Genomic DNA, 17,481 nt, shown 5'->3' on the forward strand with positions numbered 1-17,481 from the left:
AGTTTGACAGAGGGCATGTGGCAAAGTGGAACAAGGTTCTATGATCTGATGGGATCAAAAAAAAGACAAAGGCAAAAAGTATGTGTGTGCATATATATATATATATGCATATGCATTTTAGTTTAATAACTAATAACAGCATATCTTTAAATAATAACAGAATAATGGTCTAACAATGACATATCTAATCGCAGACTGCGGATTTGTCTCACAGCTGATAGAGCGTAGCAGGTCATGGGACCCGTATGGAGGAGGGTTTACAGATGTGATTGGTTCTATTTTGACGTTGCTGTTTTACGATTGGTGCGCTGTACTATCAGTCAGCCATCCTGGTTTGTGATTGGTTATTCAGCCGTTTCCGCTTCGCTAGCTTTTACGTGTTTTTTGTGTTGTCCTTCTTCCCGTGGAGCTAATCGGTTTCGGTCAACCGCTACACCTGCTGTCGTGTCTCAAAGTTATCCTCCCTCAACATGGACGATTTTGACATGCTCAACGCGCCCGCTGCTGGAAACGGTATCGGCTCGGAAGAGGACCCCGCCGCCGCGTTCTTGGCCCAGCAGGAGAGCGAAATCGCAGGGATTGAAAACGACGAAGGCTTCAGCATCCTGGACGGTGGAGAGGTCCCCTCGTCGCTGGGAGACTCCAACGGTAATGTTCGGTGACTACTGTGGTCATGCAGAGACAGTTTGTCTCCGTTCACCGTTAACATTGTCTGTCTAGTTGCTAATATTAAGCGTGTGTGTGAGCTATGTTGTTAAACGTTAACTGTTCCGTTAAACCGTAATGTGGTCCTAAATGTACACTGAAGCTGATACTCTTTTAGTCAGCTTGCTAACGTTAGCTGAGCTAACAAATTAGCCAAGTGGGCTTAGCTGACGACATTAACCCGTGTCACCGTTGTCTAATTGACAAATGAACACGTAAAAGGAAAACTGAATGATAAGTGAATCTTTGTTATGTGACGATCCAAGCTTCCGCTGGCGTTTCTAAATTGAATGAAACTGTGCAATAGCAGCAGCTCTAGCTAACGTTACCGCCATTCATTGCTTCCTATCAGGCTTTACTACTTGCTGGCAGTGCGACATGTTGCTACATCTGTGTTTGCCAGCTAACCTTACAGCCACAAGGGGAAATTGATGGAGCTAAATGACCTTTGCCCAAGACTGCCTCATTTCCTCGAAGCTGTAGCTTCGTCGTGGTTTAGCAATTGTAGTTGGTCAGAAGTGCTGACATATCACATCATGCCGTGTGTATGGACATCTTGAGGATTCAGCAAGAGTAACAGCTTCTCAGTTAGCCATGGTCTTGTCAGTATACAGTTTTTGTTGTTTTGTTCCCAGACATATTTCAATCATGTCTTCTACTATGCGTTGTCCTTTTATGAATAAAGAAGTGTCTTTTTTTATTTGTCTGCTTGATTTCTGACAGCTGTTTCTTTGTATGTTTGTAGATGGTGCTGTCAACGGAGAGCTTCATGGGGTAATACTTCCTCACATTGTTTTTGTTAACCATTTTGCTCTGAAATTGTCAAATTCCTCTGTTCTCATATTTGCTCCTGTGGATTTTGTGTGTGAATAGGGGGGCTTTGACAGCCTATTAGTGGGCACACTGTCCAAACCAAACATCTTTTGAACTCTAAAGTAGAGCTTTTGCTTGCTGCCTATCAATTTTGTCTCTGCTGACTCCACAGAGGATTGTTGTCAGGACACTGATGTTATTATTTTGGTAAATGGCCAAACTATGCTGCTAAAGTGGACTTTGTTTCCACAATTCTGTGGTGAAGAAAAACCTTTACATTGCCATGTGAAAAAGTCTCATATTGTAGTTATTGACCCTGCCTGCTGTCAGTTTGATGCTTAAAGAATAGTTCTATTTTTTACTAATTACTTATTTTCATAACTTTTGCACTCATTTCTGTCAGTTATGAAAACATTGTACTTGCCAGAGTATTCATTTTAGCTATGTTGCCATGTTCCCAGATGTCAGCAACTGCAAAATATATGACCAAAATTATAATAAAGGGTCCTTTGAGCGAATTATTGAGATTATAAAAACTTGCACTGTGATTTCAGTGCTTACTGCAGAGGTTTGAAAATCCGGCCATAGATCCGCTCCAACTTCCTTTTCCTGTACTGCCATTGCAACATTGCTGCCTTTTGCACTGTCAGGGCTTCTTTCTGGCAGTGAGAGAAGCTAAGCTGTTAAAACTCAAAGTGGGCCACATTTGGTTTTAATAAAGCCTCTCAAACAGCATACTGCTAACTTTTAAGAGCAGATATACTATATGCATATTGGAATCTGGCTGCAATAGTTGATTCCAAATGTACTTTCAACTTTTAGATTATATTTGGAAAGATGAATAATTCTGGAGAGTCTCTGTGAGACTGGATGTTTCATCACCATAAAATGTTTTTTTTTTTTATGAAGGAACACAATTATCTCTGCCTGTCATCCCCTCCCTCTTCTCAGGAAAGCAACGGCCCGTCAGATGCCTATGCAGCAATTTCCAACGCAGACCGGCTGCAGGCCGAACCTGAAAGCCTACGCAAGTGGAGAGAGGAGCAAAAAGAGAGGCTGGAGTTGCTAGGTAAGCACAGACCAGAGGATTTTTTTATAAGGGTCTCCCGCTGTTGTGTTTACCTTCCCATCTGCCTCTTCACTGAATCGTTGCTCTCCTCGCTCATCTCTCTCCCCAGATGATAACTCTCGCAAGCAGGAGTCAGAGTGGAAGGAGAAAGCCAAGGTGGAGCTGGAAGAGTGGCACGCCAGGCAGAACGAGCAGTTGGAGAAAACCAAAACCAATAACAGGTACTGGCTTCATAGCAGGGTAGAAACAGGACACAAGGAACAATGGAAATGAGGGAGGGCTGTTATAACCATGAATATGAACACATTTATGTTTCTGTATTAAAAAAAAAAAAGTCAAGCTGATGATATGGAGGATTCACAACAACCCCATTATCTTGGAAAAAGTTTGAATAGTTAAAGGTATTAACAGTTAAACAATAGCAGCAGTCTTGGATTCAGCCACAGGTGGAAAAATAACCGAATACTAAGGTTTGACTCAGCGTGTAGGCTCTCCAGCAGGAAAAGAAACTGATCCACGTTCATTTGTTCACACATAGTGACAATAATGTGAATTGAAGCCTTTTTCTTTAGGGGGCTACTGAGATGCTACAGTAGATGAGCATGATTATATTCATGGCAATATTGTAGCATCTGATGCTTTGATACACACTCTACAATAGCCTTGCAACAAATACTACTGTGCCACAGCTGTTTCAGTTATGTTGTTTTTCAGCACACAGCCCTCTTTACTATCCTGTTTACCAACTGTTCAGTTTAAATATCTTAAAACCTCTAGATTAAAGTTTATTTAACAGCTTAAGTTGGATCTTACTGTACATTGGATGTATCCATGAATGTCCAAGGCAACTACTGTATTGTGTTTATATTGTCTTAGATTTCTGTGTACCAGATTGAGCTAAAGTTGTCAGATCTCCTGACAATAGGCTGACTTGCTGCTTTAGCAGCATTCAGCCTACTGACTTCTGAGTGTGAGAGACAATCCACAGGGCTCCTCCACTTAGCTGTGAAGTGTTATTTTTAGTGTTGCGCAGTGGCTCAAGAGAAGTAATGTCATTTTAAGAATGTTTTTACAAATCTATAAAAAATAAAATACTTTTATTAATTGACACATCTGATCATATGATAACAACACAATAAAAACTGGTGTGTTGTTTTCTCATATGGTTGTTCAACATGTACTACTATTTAAGGATGTATAATATGCCGCGTGGCTGGCATATTTGTGTCTTCCACTAGCCACCAGGTATTGAATTGTCTCAGTTTCTCCTGCACTGTAATGCAGCCCTGCTGCCCTATTAATAATAAACTACCTGCAGCCATGACTCCCTACTCATCTGGCAACCCTGTGTTTGTTGGAAAAAGTGTTACTAGTGTCTAACCTTTTTCATACGTATGGTCTTTGTCTGGTAAAAGTAAATAACTTACTTATGAATGTATGTGTGGTGCCAATTTTGCACCAAGACTTAGGCCTGCAACTAACAAATATTTACATTATTAATCTATTTCTTCTTTTCCAGACTAATCAAATAATCACTTGCTGTACAGTAAAATGTATGGAAAAGACGGCTACCTATCCCCTAATTTACCAAAGATCAGATCGGTATATTAAAATTGAACGTGGATCAAAATTGCTTAAAATTATTTATATAATAATATGAACCAAAGATAAGCAAATGAGTCCTCACATCAGAGAAGCTGTCATTGCCAAATATCTTTGGTATCCTCAATTGATATTCATTATTGTAGCTTATAGTTACAACATATATTGATGATTCAATTAATTTACTAATTGCCCTGAAGTTTTGAAGTCACTCTCTCACATGAAATTAGTTTGAAATGTGAAGAGCTGGTGCTGTCTGGCGGACCACCAGAGCCGTGTAATTAAAGATTTCAGGGGGCGGACACAATCAGCCCAGAGCCTCCCTGAGCCTTTGAAAACCCCCCTGATGCTGCATTTAGAAGTCCTTCCATAAACCTGAGCCTTTGATTATATGCCTTAGCGTATTATTGTGTGGTAACCTGTAATGCTTGTGTTTCCATCCTCTTCTCCCTTTTATCGCTGTCTCTCTTCTCTCCTGCCTTCTTGCTGCTCTGTCGTTTGGGCGGATGTTTGTCCAGGGTGCTGGATGAAGACTTCTACAAGCAGCCCTTCTCTGAGCTCATTGGTTATGTGTATGTTGCTCCAACTAACATCCTCCCTTTTATTTTTATTTTTTGCTTAGTTTTTTTCTCCATTGTCATCAACTCCCAGCATCCAACCATTGACATCATATTCATCTCATTAGTTACCTTTTGTTGCCATGTTTTTGCCATCTTTCGTTTTTCATTTTTAACTATTTGGATTTCTAGTTGTTACACTTGTCGTCTAGCATGTAGTTTTTTTCCTTTTTCAAATAGAAACTGCAGTAATACCCCCCCCCCCCCCCCCCCCCCCCATATGTCTGCATGTCATCTGTGAGTGGACGCCTGTCAGGATATTTCAGTTAAGAGAATGACTGCATGCCACTACATGCACACCACCAAACTCCTCAGTCATGGAAATCAAATTAATTCTTTCTTAACTGTGCCTATGTTGATTTGTCCAGTGTTTACTTAGTCATTTCTCTTCAAGTCATTTCAGCAAAACATTTTGCTAATACATTATATAAGTTTCTAACAATTAACACTTGCTTACATTAATTGTATGAACTCTTACAGGAAGTGTTTTGTTTCCACTTAACACCTTTTTTATAAATGTGATTTCCCCCAAATGAATCTACCAGATATTAATTAGGAGCAGGATGCTTATAGATTTGTTTGAAGCAATTGTGTGTGTGTATAATTGGACTTGGGTGTTTGTGTCAGGATCGCCTAAACTTTACTTTTTTTTCTTCTTGAGTGTTGTTCATGAAATACGATATGATTTCACTGCACAATTGTGCAGAGTTGACATTGTTCTTGGTGGTGGTTCCTTCCTCTGAATCTCTACAAGTCAAACCTCCTAAGTACCCACCCTGACTTCCCATATTGCCAGCCGATTCCCTAACCATATAATTAGACCCAAGATATTTGTAGCATTCAGAAACTCCAGTTGACAACTTGTTTTGCCTTTGGGGATATTTTATAATCTTTTTATAGGTTGCTAAAAGGTCATTGATAGTTGTAGGGTATTAATCACTACTTCAGAAATACAATTCTCCAGCTTTGTTTCCATCATTTTGGTTCTTCAATTAATTTCCAGATAGCATTTAGCAGGCATCCTGAGTTGAGATATTGAGTCCAGCACTCACTGCCCCCACCGTCACTCTCCTCCTTATTGGTGCTGAATAAAATGCACAGCAAAGATTGTATTGACATCACTGGTCATATCATGGTTACACAACTGCTTCAAACTGTACTGTGTTCGTGCTTTATTAGAATGTTAGCTGCTCTGTAGCTGCTGCTGTCCTACAGGATGACGTGCTAATTTGCCCAGCTAGCTATCCAATAGCCTGAGCTGTGCAGCCTTTGGTTTTGCTATCAAATTACTTGGGAGTGCCCATTAGCCTGCATTGTGGTGTACACGTTTTTTTCTTCTTCTTATCAGTCAGCATTGGTTTTCAAGGTTAAGAGGAGAGACCAGCCCGTAGCAGTGTAAAACATCTCATCAATTATTATTTTAAAAAATATACTTGTAATGTAAACCTGAGAGAAAGTTTGAGAATAGCTTCCCTTGTAAAATCTTTATTTGTGGTCGTTCTTTCATTAGGTTGGTCATTAAGATGTTCTCCTTTTAAAAATTGGCATTACATTTCCATTGTGTGTTTCCATTTGTAGCTTAATATTAATGTATGCATGTTCATGTTTGTCATTCCCCTGTGGTAAAATGCATTAGGGAAATAATTTGATGGTGTTTTTCAATAGTCTTTTTTTTTTAATGTGCACACCTTAATGCAGCATATTGTTAGCTTATATGTGGGATTGACCCAATACTGAAGAACAAATTGCTTTTCATCCTCAGCAGTGATGGTGTAGAATGACTCTGAATATCACCACTTCCTCATCTTGTTGGAGGGAGTCTGTGACGGGGACTCCACTGGCCTCATTTATAAGCATTCAGGAAGAACAAATGGGCTTGAATGATGTGAATACCACTTCCCACACAAACGTTGGGAATTAAAAAATGTTAAAAGCGTATGAACAATCTGAACAATGCCTATAAAGATTTGGAGACAGTGGGAGCTTTTGGACATTTTTATAGATGAGATGATGTGCTCGTGGTTTGATGTAACTCACTGGAAAATAATGAACACAGTTTTATAAATGAGACCCCTGACTATATTGTCCGTGTGTGTGTAACTGGCAGAAATATGGCTCAAGGCAGTATTTCCAGAGAAAACGTCACCAAACCAAAGGCTGCACACTAATTATTTTGTCGAACACTTTTGACGGAAAAAAAATGAAATGAAAAAATGTCGCTTTTGCATGCTGGCTTTCAACATCTGCATTTAGCTCATTTTTGTTGTCTTTCATTTCGTCCCCTCCCCTCTTTCTCTCTCTCTTCTAAATTCTGACTTGTGAAACTGTTTCTCCCTGTTTTCTTTTCCTATGCACCTTAAAGCACACACATTAACCATCCTTGCTACCGCCTAGACCAGTTAAGTAAAAATACAAAACCACAGAACCTCCAAATACTTTATATTTTTGACAGGGGATAGATGCAGTTCTGTGTGTGTGTGTGTGTGTGTGTGTGTGTGTTGTAGATAACTATATGGTGCACAGATACCAAGTTTACTATCCCAACAGTTAGATCCACTGCCTAGATAGAGGTTTGTTATATTGTCCCTTCTGTGATGTTGTGGTCCTTCTAGTCCCTTTGTGTATTTGTAGTTGGTTGTGACAGTGAATGTTCATTGGCTTCTCATCCCCATTTTGCTTTGTGTACTGTGTTGTAGGTAGTAGCTGCTTGCAGGTTGGGTGGAGTTTAGAAAAAGATCCTTGTAACTAGAAAAGTATCATGGCAGTGGACGTATTACTGTTTGTGGGTGGGGTGTGATGAGGGCTTACATTTGTTTAGCCATAATCTGTGGCTTGCATCTCAAAATGTCTTGTGAGAGTGGCACTGATCCATTTTCAGTTTTTACGTTTTGTCTTTTCTTCTTTTTTTCACTTTTGTGTTTTAACTTCAAATGTTATGAAGTAAGCCCTGTAGTGTAAAAGTCCACTATTTCTTTTTATGGCTTAAAAACACCTCACCCTTCACCAAGAAGACATGAATTGATCACTTCCACAATTATGACACATGAAGTCAAAGTTAAGCACATTCTTTGCCACACCTCCAAATAGCCTGCTTTTCAGCCGCAGCACAATGCATGGCTAAGGCCCAGCAGTGCTTCCACTTCTTTTGGGCTTGGTTAAAAAAACAGAACTTGCCATTATTGTTCCTTTTTGTTAATCAAGGACAAGTATATAGATGAGCTCATCATCCCTATACTTGGGTCTTGCCGAGTAAAGAGAACGTTGTAAATATGCAACAACAGGGCAAGTTGAAGTGTAGGGTGTGGGCAAACTCCCCTCCCCCAGTTCTGTACAGAACTGCATTTTTAACCAACCAAAAATGCTTATCAGACCTTACAATTACTTTGTTTAGCTTTGGTTTGTTTGTTTGTTTTTCTTTGGATTTCTCATCAGTGTTTTATACGTACCTCCCTTTACTGTTGTGGAGAGGCGAAAATACAGTTGACTGTACTGTAATGTGTAAGCAGAGTTGGGGGCATGCCACAGGTAATGAAACCGTTGTAGCTTGTTTCTCTTTGTGGGCTGAAAGACAGATGGATGTCCATTTCTGTGTAGTGATTGGACTGTCCTGCCCTGAGGTAGACTCTGCTGAACCAAGTCCCACTGAGTCAAAAAAGGGAAAGAAAAACAAAAAAAACCCCAGAAAGACTTGTTAAGATTTGAGAAATACTCCCATAATCTATGGAGTATAAGTCACATCAATACACCTAATGACTAACATTTTATCTTGGATTGAATCTGACGAATGTATCAGTCGTGCCAGAGTCAACACTGTGGAGCCCAAGAGGCACGACTGAGTTTTCCACCAGAACTTGTATGTACTTGTGTATGTTGGTGATCAGCAGAGGACTTTCTCAGGGCTGTACGTGTACTTTGGTATATCTCACCTCTTCCTCAACTGATTTGTTTTCTGTTCCGTGTCCTCTCCTTCTCCTCTTCCCTGTTGCGTGTAGGGCGGCTGAGGAGGCCATGATTTCAGATCTGGATGAGAACAACCCTGGCACGGAGTGGGAGCGGGTGGCTCGTCTCTGCGACTTCAACCCCAAGTCCAGCAAGCAGGCCAAAGACGTGTCTCGCATGCGCTCCGTCCTCATCTCCCTGAAGCAGTCCCCGCTAGTCCGCTAGGCAGCCGAGCCTGCTCAGGGTGTCATTCCATATCATCCTCTCTCATCACACACCAACCAACCCAACTACCGATGTCCCACCATCTGTATTCTGAAGACAAGGGGACTTGCACCCCTTCTGTCCATATCTGTATGCCATGCACAGCCCTGTGGAAGGATATAGCCAGTGGTCCTACCCTCATCTATCTCCTCCTGGCAGGGCTGTAGAGATTAGCCTTGAAGCACCAGCTCACCATTTTCTGCCCCCTGAAAGGTTTTCATCTGTGTGACCTCTTCCACAGACCAATCAAGACCTTCCTCTTCCTAATTCCTCTTCCTCGTTGTTTAATACACTGAGATGAAGGCCCATTAGGTTGACACCAGGTCTCATGGTCTGTGGTATTGCGTAACACTTGTTTAAGGGTGGTGAGTTTGGATACTAAAAGGGAAGGGTTGATGTTTGTTTGGGCCTACGGCTACACTACAACCTGCTTCACATGGCCCATATACAATATCATTCCCATAATGCTGAACTCTTAACCTGTCCATCTTATGAATCCTCCTGAACGAGCGTTGATTGATGTTAAATGGTTTTATTCAACTTTTGCCCTCTAGCACATCACCTCATGTTTTCCCATCCTTACAAAAAAGTATCTTCAGAATTTTTCTTCGTTTTTTTAAGGACCAAACTCTTAAGACAAAACTCTAAATTCAGTGTGTGTACTTTGAACTGTGTGTGTAGAGCCTGCTTGTGGCACATTGTGTTTAAATTTTCCAATCTATGCATTTCCTTTTGAAAAGCCTCTTCCCCTCTCCAGTCAGGAACTGAACAAAGTCCAGTCATTACAATAAATGTGACCCGTTTGTATGTGTGTGTAAACCTCAACAGTGTGTGTATGTACTCTATGCGTGTACCTATGTACATATACAGAAGGCATTATATATACAGTATATAAAACGTTTATGTCACTGAAATTAGACAGTTGTGGTTTTAAAGAGAACTAGATATTAGCCAGCTGTTGCTTGACCATGTGTGCTCATTGTCCATTTGATTTCAATATCAGTAAAAAGTGAATGAAAGTTGTCGTTCTGTCATTCTTCAACTGAATATTTGGGTCAATTGTAAATCTAAAAGCTGTAGCTCATTGGCAATAGTTGAGCTCTCTGTCTGCAAGGAATGAATGGTCAGGGTGAGAACAATCACGGGTTAGTGCAGTAAGTTTATTTATTTTGCCAAAAGTGACATACAAACTTTCAGTGGATGTTCAACTCAAAATTGCTTTTTTGAAATACACAGAAAGAGAGAAATCGTGAGCTAAATATGGTTAACTTGATGTGCAGTACAAACTAATGAATTGCTGATTGCCTAATGTTGAGATTATCTTTAAAATTTCATTTAACTCATTTAACTTGGCAGACAAAGACATTTTCACAGGTCAGACATAACTTGAAGCCTTAAAGAAAAGCGGTGTGTTTCAGACGAGAGGAAGAAACTTTCCCTTCTCCTCATAGTGGCTCAGATGACAGCAGAGAGAAGGACTCCACAGAGAAAACACACACAGACGAGAGAAAAGGTGAGTGTCGTAGATGTGGAAGAACTGGACATTGGGCTACAGACTGTAGGGTCAGGAATGACTTTTACACACTGAGGTACATATGTCACCCAAGTCTAACGTGTTACAATAGGCAGACACAGAAGTAGACTACTAGGCTGCAATACCCAGCTCACCTAATCCTAAATTGAGTTCATTATGGCCTCTTCCACATGAAGTGACTTTGAAACCGAATGTAGTTTTGCCACACATTAAGTGATATCATCTACCTCAAGAAGCAATTAAAAAACCTGCCGTTCATTCTCTTCAAGAACAAGGTGTTCTGCCTCTTGTCAACAATAGACCCACATTTATATCTCTAAAGCTAAAAGACCTGTAGAAAGGCTCTTTGTTCAACATCTGAAAGCTGTGAATGCGATTGTTCTAGCTGCAATTCCAATTTTGACTGATGTTGATGGATTTCTTTTTCATTCCACTGCATCCTGATTTAATTACTTCTACAATATAGACCAGAGATCTCGATCTTAAATAGAGACCTTGTTGACCCTGTTCATCTGATAGAGGCGTGTAAACAGACTCTATTCTCCTCCTGAAATGCTTGACTGATAGAAAACACAGAGCATTGCTTGCAAAGCTGTCAACCTTGAGTCACCTCCTCCTCTCAGCAGACAGAATTATGCCGCTGTCTGCAGTGCCTTCTCCACACGAAAGCAGAGATGCACTCTTTCTTAGGCATGACCAGTTACTGCAGGCATTGCATTCATATATATACTCTGCAGTGAACTCTCTGCACTTCTGGTATTTTATCTCTGCTCCAATTATTTGTATATTGATACATTTCCAAAACCTATTTGGAAAAGGAGGAGCAACCAAATACAAACCGGGATGTAGAAAATGTCCTCAGTTTGAAAATGACACAAGCTAATATTTGGCTACCTACGGATCTTGAAAATTTGGAACCGGTTCCAACTCGGAAACCAGTTCTTGATACCCAAACCTAGAGACGGAGGCAGCCTCACCTCATCAGGATAGCTGCATTCCGACACAAGGTGTGAAGGAAACCTAGTCATCACAGTCATTCGTTTGGCACACTGACTGACGTGTGAAGTCTTCAATCTTCAATAACAGTGATGTGGCTGCTCATAATTATTGGATACATACAAACTCCAAACTGAAAGTGTAGAAAATCGTTCTTATCAAAACATTAGCACATTTGTGTGGTTTAAAATGTCTCATGACTAAGATAATTTTAGTCTTTTAATCCATCAATTTATGGTCTTTTAATGAAAGATTTCATTCAAGAACTTTACTAGAATCATATCTGAACAACATCCCAACTATAAAGACATCAAACATCAAAGTCCTTTTTCTCAGTATAATGCAGGATCTTCTCTTCAATATCCGGACTGGATGCGCTGTTTGCTTGTACCTGAAACCTGCATCACTGCAAATGGGCAGGGTCCCATAGTCTATTAAAAAGGCATCGCCTGACTCAGATTGTCCTACTCGCTTGCTTATCTGTAGGAAGTTAATTTTGTTTGACATCTCTCACCTGCCAAGTTGTGAGACTCCTGACTGAATGTCTCTGCAGTTTGAACTGTGTCCCGGTAAAATGATCGGGGGGCTCCCATCCGTGCCTAATCATTGCTGAAATTGGGCAAAACCACCAGGGAGACATTGAGACAGCAAAGAAAATGATCAAGATGGCAAAGGTAAAACTGTGCCTATAAAGAAGATTCAGTTGTTAAAAAATATTGCTTTGTACTGTCAAAATTAACAACCTGTCTTTTCCTCTCTTCTCTTCTCTGCTCCTCGTCTTCTGTCATCTCAGGACTGTGGTGCTGATTGTGCCAAATTCCAGAAAAGTGAATTAGAGCACAAATTTAGCAAGAAAGCCTTGGAGCGCCCCTACAGTTCAAAGCACTCCTGGGGGGTAACTTATGGCAACCACAAGCATCACTCGGAGTTCAGCCACGAGCAGTACAAGGAACTGAAAAAATATGCGGCGGAAATTGAAATCTTCCTGACAGCCTCTGGCATGGACGAGGTAAAAGAAAATATTTTACTCCACAACCCAGGGGTCGGGGTCATCACTCCTCAGACCCCAGGAGTTTTGTTCAAAAAGTTCAGCTGCTTTAAAGCATGTGTAGATGAAAAGCCATCAATGTCAGTGATGAATGAGTATGGTTGATCGGCACACTTGCCAACCTCCAGACATCATAGCCTAAATCAGGAGACCAAACCTAACCAGGGTATCTGGGGATCTTCCCCCTCTGGCAGAATGATTCAACTAAGCATGACAGCCATCTTAATCATAATGTGTTGCTTTTAAGCAGTGGTGAATGTGATAAAAGCATGAAATGGAGAAAACCATATTCAATTCAAAGGTATCCACATTTCAGTAAAAAAAAATGACTCCAAAGATTCACTGGAATGCAGGAAAACTGTCTCTGAAATTAATTCTTAACCTATAGATTTTTCTATTAACAAATAGTTTCTATTTGTTTCAGACCGTAGCTGAATTACCAATACAGCACATGTCCCAGTACTATACTCTTGTCACAGCAATTGTTTCATGTGAGACATTGAAATACTGAACAGCAGAGTACTTACATTTGTGCCTCAATTATTTTGATTTCCATAGATGGCTGTGGAGTTCCTCCATGAGCTGGATGTGCCTTTCTTCAAAGTTGCTTCCTGTGATGCAAATAACTTCCCCTATTTGGAGAAAACTGCCAAAAAAGGTATGAGGCCCTGCAGCATGTAACCTCAAATGACTCTTACCTGAAACGACCTCACAGGTTGTTGAAGAAAAAAGAAGTTTGAGGTTTTGCGAGGGCTTTACATGTCCTGGGAAAGTTTGGATTTATCATCCCTTTTGAGATTGAAAGATAAATAGTTTACAGATTTTGGTGCAACGCATTTCATTTTTGACCACACCTGCTAATGGGTGTGGTCACAGGTGCAACAGATGGAACCATGAATTCTTGACCTGTTTATATTATCTATATAATAATAATATATATGATATATACTATATAACATTATATATTATGTAATATTATAAATTATATAATATTATATATTTTATGATATAGTGTATCTTCACTAATGTTCTATAGACAAAGTGAAGCAATGACGTGTCACTGGAGTCATGGGTGGAGTTGAGTCTTAAAGTCAACATGCAGAAGAGTAAGGGAGCAATGCATGACTACAAGCCTGTGCTGTCAATCATATGTTACCCTATACAGTATGGTGATGAGAATTGTTTTTTCTATGAATAACACACGCAAAATATAAAATATGTCCAGGGTGATCCTCTGCCACAAGTCATACTGTATCAAGTACAAGTCCTACTATCTTTGGCTGTGTACCGTTCGGCCTGCATCAGGTCGTCCCATGGTGATTTCCAGTGGCATGCAGTCCATGGAGACAATGCGTCAGGTCTACAAAACAGTGAAGGAGCACAACAAGAACTTCACTATTCTGCAGTGCACCAGCACCTACCCTCTGGACCCTAAAGACGTCAACCTCAGCGTGATCACGGTAAGATGAATAGAATAGAACAAGTGTCTCCTCCCCTTCAATCATCATGTCCACTGACTCTTCCCTGTTACGAGTGCAGCAAAATAATCAGTAATATGTCAGTATATGGTTATTGTCTTTTTCTTCATCGAAGACAACAAATGTCTCGCAGGAATGGCCAACCCATACTCCTTGGAACAGCTTATACCTCAATATACCTGGTTGTAGGACTTCACTAGAAAGCTTCCATTTCTTTAATGTCAGAAAAAGAGGATGAACATTTGCACTATGGGGAGAATAATAGCTGCATTGTCCCTCTTAAAGCTTCAGTTCCAGTTTTAAAATGCAATCTGCAATTACAACTTCCCTGCTCTTAAATATCTGCAGTGATAAAGAGTTGTCCCCATCCTCCAACCAGATACAGGAGAAGATTTCTTGGAGGGCAGAGTCCAATTCATCATCTACCATACGATCCATATGATCCAACTCACCAGATGTTTATTTTATTCTGCTTCAGTTTGGGGAGTGTCCGTGAAGACCAGTCAGACTGGAAACTGAATCCTATCTCAACCGTCATGACCTCCTCCTTCCTTCATCACACAGTCCCAACAAATAATAGCGGAGGAAGCGATGAATTGTATGTTGTGAAATTAAACATTGTGTGTGTGCTGTATTTCAGTTTCAGTTGGCAGGATTGGGTGGGTGTGTGTTTTGGCGTGATAATTCGTCACAAGGCATTGGTGTCATCATTGTCACGCTATCTCAGGCAAGCCTCTAAGCTAAAATTCCCATGGTTATAGTACAATTAATTAAATCAGCTCAGTTCATGAATGGAAACTTCATTATGGTTAATTACATTAACAGTAATATTGTTGGTAAGCACATACACATACATGAATAACATATACATAACACACATTATGAACATTAGTGACAAATAGATTTTTACTCCTCTCTTTTCCTGAAGGCATACCAGAAGGAATTCCCAAAATAACCCTAATGATGTCATCAGGGCGCTACAAACTGGTTTGAAATACGTGAGCGTTTACAAGTCATGTAGGATTTAATGAAAGATGCGATCGAGTTGCATCATGGGATGTCTATGTTTTTGGAGCTTGACACATACTAGGAAGTAAAAGTCAGGATATCATCACCTTTGCTGCATCGATTTTGAGGACTTCTCTCAACACATATTTTTTGAGTGGCTGGAACGACTGAGTATACTCTTACAGTAACTTGTCACAGCCCAGGCACAGTGAGCTAGACAAAGAGACCACACAAGATTTACAGTAATTTAAACAACGTTTTGATTGAAACTAAGACAAAGGCAAAAATAATAAATGAATCTGTAGTCTGCAAGTCAGTGGTGGATGTAATGCTGAATGTATGTGTGGTGTTGTGAAGGGAAAAAACAAGAGGTAAAGCAAACCAAAAGGCTAGATGATGACGGTAAGAGAGAGAGACAGAATGAGGAGCCAGCCTAAATAACCTGAGTCCAGCCTGCCAAGGCGAAAGACATCAAATTGAATGGCTCCGCCCATCTCTACCTGCATGCAAAAAGAAAACACAACACAGCAGGAGGAGCACTGACAGAGTCAGAGGCTGTCACACTCGTGAATTAGTATTGTGTTTATACCTTGAGACTTTATCCAACTTTGTCTTGATTTTGAATTCATCCTGTCATATAATGGCATACTGTGTGTTGATGGTATAGTAGCAGATTTTGATAATAATGAAATAATAAGAAGTATTGGTAATTCAGGCCCTGGTACTACTTGGTATAACTTCAGTTTCCATTATAAGATCAAACTTTGCAACAGTCAGTTTGACAATAACTGAGATGATATGATGATAAGATGGGCACATAATAACTTCACTGGAATTTATAGTGTCCAACATTATTTTCTTTCCCAGTCTGTCATTTTTTATTAATCTGTCAGTGGTTTTGTTTCTTTCTTCCCTTGTTTTGCTCCAGTTGGGAAAGTCGGTGGTGGCTAAGGAGTCCATCCGCAAAGGCACGGTGCTGAGCCTGGACATGTTTGCAGTGAAGGTGGGCGAGCCAAAGGGCTTCCCTCCAGAGAATATGGAGCAGCTGGTGGGCAAGAAGATCAAAGTGGACGTGGAGTATGACGACAGCATCTTAGCGGACATGATAGAATAAAAGATCCTCCTCAAAGGTTGGGAAATAGAGGCAGACACACAGGTAGAAGATGCAGTGTGTGAACACAAGGAGATACAGTAAAGAGAATGAGGAGGAATAAAAGAGAGGAACAGAGGATTAAGTCTGTGTGTCTGAGAATGCTGAGAAAGACAAGAGTTTTGATAAAGAGGAGGAAAAGTGCTGTTAGAGAACGGATGAACTGGTCTCAATATGTCTTAATATAGTATTCTGAAATATGAAATCAAATGTGATATGTGAAGCCCCATGTGCATTGTCCATGAAACTGAAAGCAAAAAAAGTGGATTTGCATGGCTGCTGTGTGATTTGCACAACTTTTGCAAAACAAATGCATGCTAATATTAGTGATGTCAACTGTGTTTGCATCCCCACACTGTTTGCTTTCTGTATGTCACATGCCTTTTGAGGGGAAATATTTGCACCAGTCCAAACTGAGAAATGCTCCATGGCTGGCTTGTAAAATGTCCTCACTAAATGCCAATATTTCCCATATGTGGTATGAACATCATCTCTGTTTTGAATGATCTGTCCCTGTCTAATTTTCCCAGCAGTTAATCATAATAAAATTGTTAGTTGTGGTCACATATGTGAATATATAGGCTGCAGTGTAATTATATGCAGTACCTATGTACAGTTTATATACTGTATTTGTGAGGAAATGGTTTTGGCCTTTTGAAGGAGGCACATGTGGCCCTTAAACAGTAACCAATGTAACTTATATGTTAATCTTGTGAATAAAAAGGGTGTTGAAAAGCTCTGTATTCTCGTCTCATTTTCTCATTTGAGAGTTCACAACTAACAATGAGAAATATGGGTGTGACAGTGCTGGATAGACAAAAGGTGGATCTTCCCATTTCCAGATTGTCTTTCACTCCACATCAGCTGTGTCATGAGTCATGAGTGTGACTGCGATTTATATAACGAAGGAAACGGGGTGCCAGTCACTTACTTTTCACCAGTCTCAGCCTGTGCTGTGTTAAGACTATGTTTAAAAATATTGTATTCTAGGAAATGTTGTAATGTTTGTACTTAGTTTTTGTAGCATTCCAGTCAAAGAAATTGTAGCTGAGCCTGTACTGACGGTCTAATGCCGTTTATTCTTGCTGTAGTTCATAGAGCTAAACAGAAATTGCACAAACAGAAGGCAAAATAATACATTAAACTCTGTTAGCACCAGAAAGTTAGCCAATAGGCTCTATTAAATGAACTTAAAATTATTAGACACAAACAAATGCAATTAACATACCTTGTTGCCACTATCGACTGGAGCTAGACT

General features: G+C 40.2%; 1 protein-coding gene and 1 pseudogene across 1 annotated transcript; both read left to right on the forward strand.

Annotated features, from left to right (window-relative positions):
• The first annotated feature begins 413 nt into the window (after positions 1-413).
• On the forward strand, positions 414-10,028 carry clta (clathrin, light chain A). Its single transcript, XM_070915990.1, has 5 exons — positions 414-648; positions 1,451-1,479; positions 2,470-2,587; positions 2,697-2,808; positions 8,799-10,028. The coding sequence occupies exons 1-5, from the start codon at positions 471-473 to the stop codon at positions 8,968-8,970; spliced, it is 609 nt and encodes a 202-aa protein (XP_070772091.1). The 5' UTR covers positions 414-470; the 3' UTR covers positions 8,971-10,028.
• Positions 10,029-12,080: 2,052 nt separating this feature from the next.
• Positions 12,081-16,941, forward strand: LOC139298481 (sialic acid synthase-like; annotated as a pseudogene).
• Positions 16,942-17,481: the final 540 nt, after the last annotated feature.

Source organism: Enoplosus armatus, chromosome 2 (genome assembly GCF_043641665.1).
Source record: "Enoplosus armatus isolate fEnoArm2 chromosome 2, fEnoArm2.hap1, whole genome shotgun sequence".
In the NCBI taxonomy this organism is placed as follows: Eukaryota; Metazoa; Chordata; class Actinopteri; order Centrarchiformes; family Enoplosidae; genus Enoplosus; species Enoplosus armatus.